Source organism: Perna viridis, chromosome 1 (assembly GCF_037379345.1).
Source record: "Perna viridis isolate PV_CMFRI_1.1 ecotype Kerala chromosome 1, ASM3737934v1, whole genome shotgun sequence".
NCBI classification, from domain to species: Eukaryota; Metazoa; Mollusca; class Bivalvia; order Mytilida; family Mytilidae; genus Perna; species Perna viridis.
In genome coordinates, this window is record NC_142445.1 from 42613915 (window position 1) to 42627364 (window position 13450).

Sequence of the window (13450 nt, forward strand, 5' to 3'; positions counted from 1 at the left end):
ATACTGAGATGGTCTATAGAAACTGTTAAACCACATTCAGCAAAATTAGTTCTGCATATTTAACCTTGAAGTCTAATTTTTAAATAAATTCTATCAATAATTGAAACTCTATTCAATAGCCCCACAAAGCTTTACATGATAGGAATAAATCAGATTAAAAAATGAATGGAAGATGATGCACAAGTCCATATTGATTTTAAGGTTGTATAGAAAACATCACAGACGATAGTTCTAAGCTAATAATTAGGTGACTAAGTTTCTTCTAAATAGCTTACAAGTCTTAATGTAAATCAGCATAAGAAGTAGGTCAGACTACAATGAATTTATTATTAAGTATATTTAATTATGTTACATATACATGTTAATATTACTATACATGTATCAAAGAAAAGGTGAGAAAAAAAAACTGATTGACAGAGGTGAGAAGAAAAAAAGAAGCTTCAGTAGCTCTAGGAGATCTAGAAGTTGGAACCCTAATTTGTTGGAAATCTTTTTGCAGTGTTTGCCAAAAAATGAGCAAATAATAGCCAAGTACATCTCTCTAACACCCTTTTCATAATAAGCACATTTCAATCAATAAAGTCAATAAAATAAAAATTGGTGGTAGCTTTAAAGGATCCTTGTAACTTTGTCCATACCATTTTAGTTATGCAAAATGGTTTAGCTTGTTTGTTGAAGGCAATGTCAACATAATATCTTCTGGATAACATCTGGGAGAGATTTTTTTTTCTGTCAGTAAAATGTTTCCTGCATAACTTACTTGGAAGAGATGTCTACCCATCCATCCTTAAAAGATCCCCTGAATTTCTTTAAAATTCTCAAAATGAGATACTCCTCAAATCTTCATTTTCAAGCAATCTGAATGGTCAAAATTAAGTTGAGGCAGGATTTGAGGAAATTCTCAATTTGAAAAAATTTATGAAACCAGGCCCTGGTTTAGATTTTTACCTTTCTGTCAGTAAAATGTCTCCCAGAAAAACTTACCTGGTAGAGATTTTTTCCTGTCTGTAATGTAACTCTATACTTGTGCCATGGACAAACAATACAAGAAAAGTCACCTATGTCCTGTTAATGAAGCATACAAGTATTTCATTTTCTAATGTCAAAATAGTTTATATCTTACTCTAATGTGAAGGTAAACTAGCATAAATACAGTACAATCATCAGTATTTTACAAAATCAGTTGAAAACCTCATATCTACAAATTCAATCGGGTACCAATGCTACAATCTAATTGTTAATATAAATGAGAATATGCAGCCTGGCATCCAATGTATAAAAGTTAACCAGATGACCTTTTACATTCAAAACTGGTTGCTTCAAACATTATCTAAGATAAAAAAAAAAGATGACAAGGAAGAAAAATTGTCAAGATCTGCTGAAAAATGATACATAAAAACTGTTTGAATACAGACAAGAATTTTGTCAAATGTAAGGGGCATAAAATTGTTGAATAATATATAAATATGCAATAAACACACATTCTTTATGATTTGGCTCTTTTATTTACTTCTCAGACAGCTAGATATTTTACGAAATCACATCATGGGGTGAACTATGGTATGAACTAGTGATATTTAGTGAGATTTGCCATTCTGATTGTGACACATACTTGATAAAACATTGTTGATCAAAAGCAACAGTGTGACATTTCTTATATCATTTTCCTTTAACAACTGGAGATGTCATAGACAGACAATTGCTAAAATTTCCACCATGGAATATGCAGAATGTCAAGCAGACAAATATTCAAGGTTTTATTTTCATCTGCCATTTAGAAATTCTACTAATTGTCTATCTATGACATCACCAGTTGTAAGAAACAAGTTTCAAATGTCGCTTTGGACCAATCAGATTTTACCGACAATGCACCTTAATCAAACAACCAACAGTGAATTTTTTTAAATCGTTTGCTCATATCACATCATCCGTGGTTTTGTTTCATTTCATGGATCCTAGTTATACATGAACTGAAACATTTTAAAAATATTTTAGCACCAATTGCTTTAAGATTAATGAGTCACTGTCAATAAAGGAACAGAAACCATTATCTGGTGATCCATACAAACAGGTATCATTGGTATCATCATTTTGTGCTCCTTACTATATACAAACAAGTAGGAGGAGAGAGGAAGCATAACAATGGAGAACCATTATTAGCTACTTCTTACTAGCAATAAATGATAGCGACAGTACTTGGAGTTCCTGAAAAGCGTTCCCGCTTAACTAAACTATTACCTCTATATCACCTTTATACAAAGGTCCTCCAGCATCTGAAATAAACAAAGAAGTTCTTGAGTATGTTCAGATATAACTAAATCATTTTATAATCAGTACAATTAGAACAAAAAATATATGCATAACTATATATGGTATGAATCACTCACTACAAATGATACAGACAAATATTGAATTCTTAATTTACTTGTTTTGTTGAAACTGATAATATTTGATGGACAAACTGAGACAACATCACTGCATGAGGTATCAGCCTCATGTGTGAAAAAAATAGAAAACATTTAAAAATAGAACTAACTGCTGTTGTACTTCCTCTGTAGTTACATGGACTGAACTACATGTATCTACTATTAATTATAATAAAAACCTGTCAATAACGTACATGTAAGTAATTTTATATACATGTATTGTTCTGTAGGGAATTCTCAATTTTTCGAAAACTATTAAAAAACAAATATATAAATTCTATAATATTTGTATAAAGAACACTTATCTGACATTCTTCCATATTTCAAAAAGAAAATTGGGAGTCACTAACCATTTTTTCTTGTAATATCCAAATAAATCTAATTCCCATAACATGCCTGTAGAACATTTTTTCCTGCCAATAGCTGATTTGCCAATTACTGTGCATTTAATTCATTTTCTGGTCATTAGTTAAAACAGTGAAATTTGTTGTTGGATAAACTGGTTCCTTGATCTCATCTTTATTACAAGAGTCAATTAACATTATTTTTCTATTACTCAAAAAGTTTAGAATGAAGACTATCCAGTTTGTAACAATAGTTACGTGCTTATGACATTTTAAAATGTCAATTCTTTCACTTGAGCCAATTTTATTGTTTTCATTAGGACCAATTTATAGATAAAACAGATTAAAGAACCTTAGTGAGTGCACTCACATACCCCATGCCTCCCAATGTTGGATACTCAATAAAATTTTTTTGTAAGAGAAATACATGTAGAAGGACCCCAATTAACAAAGAATAAGAGTATTTTTTCAGGCTTTACACCTTTATCTTCTGACTAAATTCTGTTACTCATATGGTAGTTTCAAACTCAAGACTATGATTTCTTTCAGTTTCAATTAATCCATAGTAAATGTCATCATAGTGGAACAAAACGTACACTTGACCTGTAACTTATCATGGTGAACTTATATACCAAAAATAAAGTCAGTATCTGCAAGTGTTGAGAAGAAAGTCCGGAAAACAGTTGTTTCTGTGAATTTAGCCATGTTCAAGGCCTTTAATTTCAGTAAAATTCATAGGAGCGGAACCAACTACATACTTGCCCTGTAACTTGTCATGGTGAATTTATTTACTAAAAATCATGTCAATATCTGCAAGCGTTCAATAAAAAAGTCCGGAAAACAGTTATTTCTGTGAATTTTACTAAGTTCAAGTCCCATAATTTCAGTAAAAATCATAGGAGCAGAACAAAAGTTATACTTGACCTGTAACTTATCATGGTGAACTTGTATACCAAAAATTATGTCCTTATCTGCAAGCATTTCAAAGAAAAGTCCGGAAAACTGAAGATGGACTGACGGACAGGTCAGAAACATTATACCCTCTGCAACTTCATTGAATGGGGTATAATTAATACATATAAATATAATAGATACAAATCTTGTACCCAGAAGGTAAAATCAGGAAATAAATGGTCTACAGCTGGTTAAGAAGATTTTAGTGCTATGTTCAGAGATTTAGGGGATGTAAACAGTTGACTTCTACTGTTTGAAATCCTATTTCCACATCCTCAGGGGGGCAACAGTTATACACATGATCATGAAATACATTGTATATTAAAAAAATCTGAAAAAAAAATAGTGTATTATGATATATCAGGGAAAAAAATATGACATGTACATAATGGCAAACAAAAGAGGAAGAGTATCTGTTAATTCCTTTTGGACCGTGGAGGGGTCAAATCAGAAAATAGCTTGGGTAACCCTAATTCCAAAAGGGATTATAGTTTATGTATGTTTTATAGAGAGAGAGAGATATAACACAACTACTTATTGCTGCAAAAGAGGTCTCTCCAGCAATAATTTGTAGATTTGCTATCAGAGGGATACATGCAATCAATAAACTTTTTCTTATATTCTTTAATATAAAGGGAAGGACTTGTAGCAAGTCTACCAAGACCTATGAACTATGGATAAAAAGCACAAATCGGCAAATGGATTATCTCTCATCTTGAAAAGAGGCTATCTAAAATAAATGCTTGTAATTCTACCATACATAGTTCTTTTTTAAATAATTTAAAGAAACACCATTCCAAACACTATTTATACATAGAAAATATTAACTACTGTGTGCATTTGCAAGATGACAGAAGATGTTCCACAAAATAGGTAATATGAAGCAAGTGTAACCTGTAAGAGGACAAAGTTGAAATATATTGATCTTTTTATAAATAACTGTGTCTTACAAAATGTCTAACAATAACAAGGATTTATTTTTCAGCCCTTTTAAGATGTGACCTATAAACTGATAAACATGTTATTTCTGTAAAAGATATGAAACCTGTAGTATAACAGGTTAACTTTCTGTCAGACTGAATTTGGGCTCTCAGTGTTTCTAAGGTCAAATGTTAAATTGGTATTAATTACTAATATGAGGACTTTGTCCTCTATTATCTACCTTAAAATGAAAACAATAATTGAGACATTTTTAAAATCTTTTGGTGTTACTTTTGAAAGTAAATTTTTTTATTCTTGTGAAAATTGCAGCATGAACAAAATTCCAAAAGACTACATTTTCAGCTGGTTTTTTATCCTAATGTCTACAAACTGAATTTCAATTTTAACTAACAATTTCTGAAGTATAAAATGTAATCAATAGTTGAACAGTATCAAACTTGTAGCATGAACAAAAATTTTGCTCCATTTCAATTTTCCCCAAAATTTTTAAACCTGTCCGAAAAATTTGCATTTGCATTCAAAAACTATTTTTAAAAACTATTTATCCCATACAATAAGGATACTCAAATAAAACCAATTTCAGCTAAAGAAGAGAATTGCTTTGATGAACAGAAGATTCAAAAACTAGAAACCAAGTTTACTTAGTTAAAATCACTGCTCTTCACTTTCTGTTTATCAATGATAGGATTAAGTTTTTGACTGATAAGTGTGTTAAATGGAACCTGCTTAACACATTTAATGTTTTTTGACATCATACTGCAAGAACTGAATTCCCTAAATGCAAACTGATTATTAAACATCTTTCAAGGCTTAAGAGTATCCCTCAAATCTTCAGTTAATTGAAGATACTAGTAAATATTAATTTTATTCGCAGAAACAATAAAATATCACTGAGCTGAATGATTTACTGGTTATAAAAGAGGTATTGAATGATACAAAAGGAATTTAACTTGGACTAAATTTTTGCATATAAGTGTTCAGAAATAGTAGGAAAGTTCCTGACATAAACTGGCAAAATAAGGTATTTTGATCCCGAAGGATATAAAACTAAAAAAAAATGCATTGCAGAGTATGGCTAGAAACAACTGTAGAGGTTGAACCCTAAACTCAATAGATTAATGCTCTGAATTATGATGGTGATTAAATATTTCACACAAAGCATGTTAAAGTAAAGGAGGATCGTGAATAAAATCAATAAAAAAATGAAAAACAAGTACTATCTTCAAAAAAAAAAAGATAGCTGACGAGGTAAAATTTTGTTCTTCTACTTTTAATTATCTGCATTTCATTCATGAAATAACACATGACACACAATTTCGATACAGTTTTTTCGAACGCCACTATGTTATCAGTATTTGGCCAATCGGGAAACAGAATTGCGATCTGGTGACTTGCCTTTCCATGGAAGAGGTCTTTGAGGTCAAAGGGTAAAAAGCAAAAATATACCGACTGCATCAGAAAAACATTAAAAAGTTCCCCTGGGTTTTATCAGAGAGAAGATCATTTAACTGTTGACTCTTTACCTTCAAACTAGCGACAAATACAAAGTTGGACTCAATATAACACAAAATTTGAAATGCAATTGAGGATAAGAAAAGTTCTGCTTTAAGGGTGCTAATCAAGGACCATTGCTTTCGATCCCTGTACCTTAAAAAAAAACTTTAAACGATGTAAATCTGGTAGAACAATGCAGCCACTGATTTTCATAAGGAATTTCATAATTAGACAAAAAATTAAATAATTGATTTTTATGGGTGTGATCCAGTTTTGTACCACTTCAACTCCAAACATCGAAGATAAGTCAAACTGTCTACCCTGTAAACAACTTTAAAAACAAAATATCAAAAGGAAAACACTGACATCTGAATCATCAAAATCAGATTAACAATCAACTTTTTCTAACAATTCCAATAAACCTATCATCACACTTGTAGCCTCTAGTTTTTTAAAAGGGGTAGGGCAAAAACCTCCAAAAACTATAGGGATTTCCAAAATGACCCTAGGAACGATGTGCTAAATTTTCAAAAAGATCATATATGTTTCACTCAACATATCATAAATAAATTTAAGTTAATGGATGCCAACAATGCAGACAAGGTGATACCAGTATAAAACTGAAAAAATGTTTTGAGGTCATATAAAAATGAAAAGAAAGAATAGGTATTTTATTTCACCCTCCCCTTTCCCTTATTGCATGAGATTGAACAACAAACACATGTTCATGTGAAGAAGAGACTGATAATAAACTGACACATACATATGAAAAGTCTTCTTCAAAGGTGAGGTACTAAGTATCAAAGGTGGGGTACTAAGTATCAAAATGAACTAAAACCAATACACTCACGATAACAAAAGCTGTCCATGGCAAACAATTCACCGTTGTGCTTTAGAACAATAATATCAACATCATCCTTTTGAATACGTAGTCTACCTTGTGGTGCACCAAGAAAGTCTTCTTGTTGACCAATGAGAATTTCCATTTCTAAAAATACAAAAAGAATTGAAACAATTAAATACACCTACAGTTTCTGTTTTAAAGATGAAAAATGTAACAATTAGATATGGGACATGAAATAGTCTTTGAAAGGTTTAAGGATTATAAGAAATATCATGAGAGCAGCTTACTTGTTGATTCCCCTAGCAACCCCCAAAAGTGCAGAAGGAAAAATAAAATAGGTGCACATCGGCATCATGTGATAGAGAATGTGTGAAAGTATATTCAAAATCCATTCAGCAGTTGGAGTTGCAGAATAAAACTGAGAATGGAAAAACAACATGATCACTAAAACTCCTGCTTTTCAACAAGGGGGAGGGGGTTAAAATAAATTTGAGTTTTTAAATACATTTTATAAGTTCTATCCATCAATGACAGACTCCATTAATGCTTATACTAATGATTATGACTTCAAATGCCAATAAAAAATGGTACTTTTAGCAGTCAGACTGTAGTTGCATTTTATATTATTTATTTTTTCATACTGTTTGTAGAAATAAGAATCATAATTTTTTTTTCATTTTGATGAGCACAAAAAGACATGGGGTGATTACTCAGCTGTTGTTTAACAAACTATTTAATTCATTAAAACAAATTTGTATACATAAGCTAACCATTCAATACTTGCAACTTGTTACATCCATTTCTGATTGCTTTTCATTGATATTTAATGTACTTTTGTCACTGTTTTTCACTGTAGAACAATGAAGTACATGTATGTCAAAATTGTTATCCTGTAGAAAAAGATAATTATACTATTCATCAATTAAATGGTAAATAAATAGGTTTTTCTCAGAAACATCTCAATTTAGTACTTTAAATGAATCTGAAATTTGGAAAAGTACTGCAAAATTTGGAATATAATTAAGTTATATCATACTACATCTAATAAATATAAACAATGGAAATCAACAATAAATAATAACATTGATATGGCCTACCAAAGACCATGACTACTGCTTTAGGTTACAGACCACCAATTCAACCAATGAGCATTTGGAATGTACGCAAAAATAGTCCTACGCAGAAATTACCCCTGTTCCTCATAGTGCTGTGAAAAAAGTTCTCATCTTATTTTAAAAATTTAAACAGTTTCTGAAAGGAAAAACATTTCTGTACATTTTATAGGTGCAAGTTGCTTCTTGTGATGTGAAGCCTAATCTCCATAATGATTTCTAAATATACCCCTATCTTGTGAAAACACTGGGATTTCCCATGCTATTTATAGACACTTTACTTCTAGTGACCAGTACTGCACTGCAAGTCTGCTAACCCCACATGCCATTCTGAGGATTGTGAGCCGACATATGAAGAATCATGCTGATATATAGTCCTCTGCAGGTTGAAGTTAAGGTAAAGTCCAGAGAAGCCATTGAATATTGTGAAATTAGCATAGAAGCCTATGGGAAGTGGAATTAGTGGTTTCTAGCCTTAAGGTCAAACTCCAGCACCACACAACTTAAATCTTTAAATCTGAGAACATCTTAATTCCCATGGTACATTTGTGACTCCATCTGATAATTTAGGGATTTCATTTTGCTACAAAGTTAAGAATATTCTCACACTTAAGTTATGTTTGAGGTTTTATTGTGGTGGGATATGGATCATGTCCATTCCATTGATGATTAAGGAAAGCACTTGGAAAAGAAAAAGATATCCATAAAGGTCAATAGTATGCTATTAAAAAAATATTCAAAATTGGTCCAACATAGTTGGTACAGATCATTCCGAAGGTGGCCGATGGAAAAAATATAAAAGCAAAAACCATAGAGCTGTTTTATAAATTCCAAGCTTACAAGATCATTCATAAAATAATTTAATAGCCTGAGTTACATCTACAGGGAAGTGATATTGATTACTTACTTCTGTCCAACAATAATGCCAGGTATCTCAATATCCAGTTTCTATCCAGGGCTTTCATTATCTTTTCAGTGAACTGGCTTAATAGAGAAAATGGGCTGTCTACACCTTCAAAATGCATCAAAGGGGGGATGGGGCCCCATTGTGATTTTGAACCATCCATTTCCACTGTATGAACTGTCTACATTTTGACACTAGCCAGTTCTTAATGAAACCTCTGTCTATCTATTTTTAGTTCTTTGAAATTGCCTGCCCTGTAATAAAAGTGTACTCCCTCGAAAATGAAGCCATGACAATACTACTGATGACAAAGTTTAAATCAATCAATCCATCGGGAGCTGGGATAATTCCAACAAAAATATGGAAGGTCAGATGGACAGACAAGGTGATAAACCACCTACTCAGTGGGGTACAATAAAAATCATCAGCAAATGCCTATCATCATACTCAACTTTACAGTAGTTTCCAAATTAAATTCAGTATGAAAAAAAATGCATTGCAAGCTGAAGCATCATACAACCACAAAGGTAGAACCATGAATGGTTAGGCAAAGTAAGGACACTACATTCAAGCTTGATATACCTTGAAGGTTTGGTTTGTGATAAAATGTATGACACAGCATAAGATTTTCATCAAAATGTATGTATTACTTTACACTCAACCCTCATTGACTAAATATTAAATACAGAGGTGATTAGGATTAGAGGGGGCCATTTGCTTTTTATCACATTCCTGCTGAAAAATGTCCCATTAAAATCAGAGAACTTTTTACAAAGGATGTTTATGAAAGGTACATTGAAATTCTGAAGATCACCAAAACCGATCCATTCTCAAAATTTCAATCCCAATTAATTCAGGGGTAAATTAGTAATTACCAAGTCAATTTATACTTCATGTACATTGTTGGCAATGTGATAGTAATGCTACAGCCAGTCAGCCATGAATTATCTTCATTTTGTCGAGATTATGTGTTCAGATTATGTTTGTAACACACATCAAAATGCTTAATATTTTATCTCCATATAGACTGCAATTTTTAATAAGGAAAATCAATATTGATGGACTGAAAATAAGTACCAGGTAATATTAGTGCAAATAATAATTTATATATACATATGCTAAACATATCCATAGAAATAATTCCCATTTTGAAAAGCAATTGCAGGAAACTATAAATTGATTCATACATCTGTCCTCATATACATTTGTACAAATGCAACAACTCTGTAATAATTCATTAACTCAATGTTTAAGTCATTTTAATTTTTACTGAAATATGTCTTATGTTAGTATTTATCATTCAGCTAATGTTAATTTAGATTACATTCAGCTGCTTCTAAAATTCATGAATATAACCATCTCAGCAAATATCTAGTCTTTCACAGCAAAGAATAAAATGTATCAATCTAGACAAATGCCTCAAGTCAGTGCTCCACTGTCTTGCACTTAAATACAATACCACAATATGCCAGGAAAAACAACTCGTTAGTAAATTTAGATATTCTGAATTTTCTCCCCAATGAAAATTTAATTACCCTGTGAGGACCCCCTATGCACCATCGTCAGGTAATTGCACAATGCAGGTACCAGTATCGTATTGCATATCCCTGAGCGGGTGTACGTCAAAACATGGATGCCATAAAAATATAGTGCATTTTCTTTTTGCCTCTCTACAAACTAATGTTTTGTCAAAAGACATGAACAATGACTTAAAAAATAGAGCAAACATCACACTGTAAGATGAAGAACTTTTTTAAAAGAAAATCTAACATAATATCATAAAAATGTTCCACTGAAAAGGTTGGTCAGGTGAGTGCAAAACGAAAGTGAAAGTAGGGAAAATGGCTATTTATAGTTCAAGACTACTTTTCTGTCCAATCTTCGTGGACTCACCCTATTTTCTTTGCAGGAAATTATTTTTTCACATGTCCTTAGAAATGCTACATAAGTGAAAGTTTTATTGAATCAATTTACATATTTTTTAAAAAATCCTAAAAATATGCACTTCACTATAGAAGTCTATGGGAAAATTAATACGATACTGAGACCTAGTAAGCCAGTTTTTCAAGTAAAGTTGGATATTCAGCAAGTGGTCTTTACCAGCTGAAAAAGTAGTACCCCAATACAGGTAACACTTTTAAGATGAATTAGCCAACTTTTGAACCTGATTTTTTATGGTAGCTCTGGTTTTTTGCATTTATGGTTAATCTTGACCAAATTTGGAAATGCATTTTGTTTTCATGAATTTGTAGGATATCAGTTCAATAAAATTATTATCTTGACTATTTATGATGAGCATATCTATATTCAGGTAACCTAAAGCAAGTAATACTCCTGCATAAAGGATAGTTTTCAAGTTACAACACATTTTAAGTATGTGGTTAGGACTTGAAAATAGTCATTTTCCATACATTGCCTCTTATATATGAAAAAATGAATATTTTTTTTATTTTTTGTTTTTCTTTCAAATAAATAGCTAAAATGAGTTGCCATATAACTGTGTGGTTGATTTAAACACAGAAATGTCACAAAAGTCATCAGCCAATTTTTTAGTGGACTTTTTTTAGTGGTTCAAATGGACAGATTCTAATGTGGCAAGAAAAATAATGGTGTTTTTTCATATAAAAACTGAATTTTTTCAAAAAGTATCTAAAGCAGACAATTGTTATTATAATATTTATACCAGTAAACTATATTTCTTGCATCATAGCTATCTGTTTTAAAGAAAAAGTCCTTTTCCTGTGACATTGAGGTCCATTTGTATCTGCCTGGGGTACCAAAATGGCTTAAAATCTGTATTTTCTGCATATGAAAAGCTATATTTTTTTAAAACTATGATATTGGTATAATTTTTTCTGGATTTATTATAATTGAAATGACCATATCTATAGTTTAAAACAGTTGGTTGTACCGGTCATTATACTTTACTTTAAACAAGAGGCTCCCTTGAGTTAAAGACAAAAAAGGAGGTTCGGATATTAATATTTCCATATATGGAACTCACAAGTGGGGATTAAATAATGATTTGGAACTCATAGTACAGCTTATGTATCTACCATGTCAGAATAAACCACAAAGTTGCTTAGTTTGATTAATGCAGCAGCTTTTTATCAAAAGTAATATTTTCTGGCTAACATTGAGATATTAGTCTTATGCCTGGAATAGGGTACCTATATAAGAATTTTAATAGAAAACTCATGTTTGTAGCAGGGCAATGATATTCTGAATTTTCAGTATGGAAATGAATACTCTAGCAGAAAAACAACAACTTTTAGGATTATATTGAAATGTTTATTAGTAATAGGTACCAGTATCGTATTGCATATCCCTGAGCGGGTGTACGTCAAAACATGGATGCCATAAAAATATAGTGCATTTTCTTTTTGTCTCTCTACAAACTAATGTTTTGTCAAAAGACATGAACAATGACTTAAAAAATAGAGCAAACATCACACTGTAAGATGAAGAACTTTTTTAAAAGAAAATCTAACAGAATATCATAAAAATGTTCCACTGAAAAGGTTGGTTAGGTGAGTGCAAAACGAAAGTGAAAGTAGGGAAAATGGCTATTTATAGTTCAAGACTACTTTTCTGTCCAATCTTCGTGGACTCACCCTATTTTCTTTGCAGGAAATTATTTTTTCACATGTCCTTAGAAATGCTACATAAGTGAAAGTTTTATTGAATCAATTTACATATTTTTTAAAAAATCCTAAAAATATGCACTTCACTATAGAAGTCTATGGGAAAATTAATACGATACTGAGACCTGCATGTTTTGAATGCAACCACACCAATTGTTAAGCTTAATTATATAGTCCAGTCAAAATAAATTTTTAACTTATACAAATTGGGGCAGAAAATGTTTAGATTAAAATATGTAGCATAGTGACCCAAATAACCACCAAAAAAAGTCTAAAAAAAATCTAAAATGCAGAAACCTCAAAATATGAATTTCAAATTTTCTATGGTATTTAACATTGGAAAGGGGAGTTAACTCCATAGGTGTTTTTTTTTTTGTCAGTTTTTGTGTCTTTTTTTAGGTGAAGTATTATACTTGCATTTGTAGATAAAAGTTTTTTTTTCTTATTGTCATGCTGCATAAGAGATGCAACATTTTGAATTAAGATTGGTAAATTTCAGTTTTCGGGAAATTTTTAATTACAGAAAAAGTTACTTTTCAGGCATTTCAATTTTTTTTTAATTTGTATTGTTTATTTCTACAAGCTATTAAACAGTTTTGCCTTTGTTAAAATAATTGTTAAACCACAAAAGGTCAAATATTTACTTCATCAAAATTGGAATTCTTGAAATTCATTATCTTGAAAAATGGACACATGGTCTACTATTCAAGTTATTAGGTAAAAGATATGAAAATGCTTTTTAAGTTGTCAGGGATCCTGTAATTAATGCTAAAATGTCTACTATCA

General features: G+C 31.1%; 1 protein-coding gene across 9 annotated transcripts in view; it reads right to left on the bottom strand.

Annotated features, from left to right (window-relative positions):
- The window catches only part of LOC148628845 (Rieske domain-containing protein-like), a 16302-nt gene that overhangs the window by 1342 nt on the left and 1510 nt on the right, over positions 1–13450 (bottom strand). For 3 of the 9 annotated variants that reach the window (XM_088595554.1, XM_088595596.1, XM_088595605.1), the window contains 3 exons: positions 7011–7148; positions 2239–2273; positions 985–1065 (listed from right to left, as the gene is read on the bottom strand). In XM_088595554.1, coding sequence (XP_088451680.1) covers positions 985–1065; positions 2239–2273; positions 7011–7148 — 254 coding nt within the window. The other 6 variants (XM_088595538.1, XM_088595547.1, XM_088595570.1 and 3 more) reach the window with 5 other exon arrangements.